The 2542-nt window shown below is 48.9% G+C and overlaps 1 protein-coding gene across 1 annotated transcript in view; it reads right to left on the bottom strand.

The window, feature by feature from the left end:
• The window catches only part of AP4B1 (adaptor related protein complex 4 subunit beta 1), a 6310-nt gene extending 4114 nt beyond the window's left edge, over positions 1 to 2196 (bottom strand). Inside the window, exons 1-3 of the mRNA XM_009639385.2 lie at positions 2026 to 2196; positions 859 to 1355; positions 50 to 133 (exon numbers count right to left, since the gene is read on the bottom strand). Of these exons, the coding sequence (XP_009637680.1) occupies positions 50 to 133; positions 859 to 1354 (580 nt within the window). The 5' untranslated portion in view covers position 1355; positions 2026 to 2196. The remainder of the gene's footprint in view (positions 1 to 49; positions 134 to 858; positions 1356 to 2025) is intronic.
• Between the last annotated feature and the right edge of the window lie 346 nt (positions 2197 to 2542).

Genomic DNA, 2542 nt, shown 5'->3' with positions numbered 1-2542 from the left:
GCCATTTCAAATTATTTAGCAACCAGGACAGCAGCTTGCGGACAATTACCTGAAGTGAGATGTGCCTGCTGAAGCCCCAGGAGCTCTGTCAGAATCCCCACACACTCTTCTGTGTATGTCCTAGCAATATTGCCTGCACCAGAGGATATAAAAGTCAGCCTTTTACCATCAGGAGATAGGAACCACGAGCCCAACCACTCACCACAAACTCACTTGAAAGAAACAGCCTTTCTCTTTTCCTTTTTGACTACAATCTCTGAAAGTGCAGCCAAATGAGCTTGTTCCCCACACAAGGGATATGTTCCTTTCTCTGAAGCCATGCCTCAGAAGAAGCCTGAACTTTGCTTAAACATATACACATAGGAAAGGCATTTTAGCATCCCTGGCTTTCTCATTATGAATATTATAGAAACTCACCTATTTTAAAGCATACAAAAACAAAACTGACGTGCCCCAAATCACCTTAACTCTGCCCCCATCACAGCTCAAGGAATTAACAGGTATTAGAGCAGCCCCTCCACCCACCACATAGTTTCATTCTACACCATAAGGCTCGTTAGTTAGATGAAATGACACAAATTCTTTAGAGCTCATCAGAGCACAGACATGTGAACAAGATTCAAGGACATAATGCGCAACCTGAAACAGCTCAGTACCAGGATGTCTGAAAGAATCAACACAATCACAGCTTAGAAACACACTCCCACAAAACATTCCTGGGGAGGCTGGTGTACGGAGGGCTGCACTGCTTCAGCACAGATCGCTATTTGGCATTTGCCCAGATGTACTTCAGCAGAGAAAGGCCCACCTTAAAGGTCTGGGGCTGCAGCTGCTCCTGAGGCAAGACCCAGCTCTTACCTATGGCAGAGATCGCCCCTTGGGCAAGCTCTACCGATACATCAGTGCAATAGCCCTTCAGCTCCTCCAGGACTTGCTGTACGTTTTCATCATTCACCAGTTCACACAACACCTCCATCTTCTGGCATTTGATGTAGTGGGGCTCTGAATACGAACAAAAGAACTTTTTGTAGTGGCTGCTAAAATGGCCAGGAAGGCTACCAAGGATCTGACGCACATGGCACAGTGCGGTGAAGCAGAGCTCCCTGCTCTCGGAGGTGCAGGCAGACAGCAGCGGTCCCTTCACTCTCACCAAAACATCTGCCTGCACATGTGGGTACTCCCTGGCCAGCACTAGGAAAAGCTTGGTGGCTGCCATCACAACGCTGGGGCTGCTGCTTTTGAGATAGCCATCCAGTAAATTGAGCACGTCGAAGAGTTCCTCCTCACTGCGGGGTGTGTAACGCAGGAGGAAGGTAAGCACCTCACTTTGCCCCCACTGATCCAGATCCACCATCCTGCAGAGGGAATAAACACAGTTTTTGCAGGAGTCAAGAAGCACACGAAGGTCTGCACTGTGCAGAGCCTCTGGGTTTCTTACGGTCCCTGTTCCAAACCAAACGCTATGCTTCAGAAGGAGACACCACAATTTTATCTCTAGAGAATTGACCCGTTTACACACATAGGCTTAATGCAGGATCGGTTACCTGAACTTTTGCTGGTAGTCTACGCCAGAGAGCAACACTGACAAGAACCCTGGGCAGAGCAATACCCCTCTTTTGCCAGACCATACAGAATCTGCAGAAGAGTTAGCCTCCTCAAGAAATGGATAAGTTTTGTATCTTTCCACGGATTAGGAGAGACGTACTGGAACATACCTGCCCCACAAATATATCATGTATACTGTCACCAAAAAACAAACCAAACCCTAATCGCATTAACTTACAATTCTAAAACAAACCACCAGCTGAACAAAGACTTCCTAGAAAAGCAAGGCATCTCAGGTTCCTCTCAAGATCTTAGCATAAGAGTAATTTGGTTTCTCTTAGGATGGACAGCTCCACCTTCAGTGCCTGACTCCTCCCTTCAAGTGCTGCCAGGAGCCCAGGAATACCTGCTTCGGTGGCACGCAAACGCAGGAACAAGAATGAAGCTTCCTGCACCATCTTAATATCAAAGAAAACAAACCTGTTGAGAAGATGATGGGCAATGGGTTTGTTGATGACAACTCCTCCCTCCTTCTTCAAGATCTCTTCCAGGGCCCTCAGACAATTCACGACTACAATAGGATCCTGATCACGGAGCAAACTGTATAGCTCATTCACCAATGCACCATCTGCAAAGAAGCAGAGGCCTGTACATCAAATTCTGTTGGCACGCTGCAGTTTAACCACTATCTACAAGCATTCATCACCAATACGAGATAGAGCTTGGACTGGAAGAAGCAGTCAACGAAATTTCCCGCTCTACAGTAACACCCGCCCTGGGCACAGCTTCTCCCCGACGGTCTGCGGGTGCGAGAGTGGCACCGGGCCGACCAGAGACTGCGGGAATGGCCGGGTGTCAACGCAGGTACCGCTGTGAAAGAGGCACCGCGCCGTGGAGCCCCGCAGCGCCTGGTGCTTCGCCAAGGGTTCGGCACACAGCGCTAGCTCGTCGTCTTCTCCCTCTTTCCGCCTCGCAGCCAGGACAACCCAGCGGACAA

The sequence above is a fragment of the Egretta garzetta genome, unplaced genomic scaffold (genome assembly GCF_000687185.1).
Source record: "Egretta garzetta isolate BGI_Z169 unplaced genomic scaffold, ASM68718v1 scaffold245, whole genome shotgun sequence".
NCBI lineage: Eukaryota > Metazoa > Chordata > Aves > Pelecaniformes > Ardeidae > Egretta > Egretta garzetta.
Note: the sequence above shows the minus strand (reverse complement) of the source record. Positions and strands in the feature narration are given on the sequence as shown.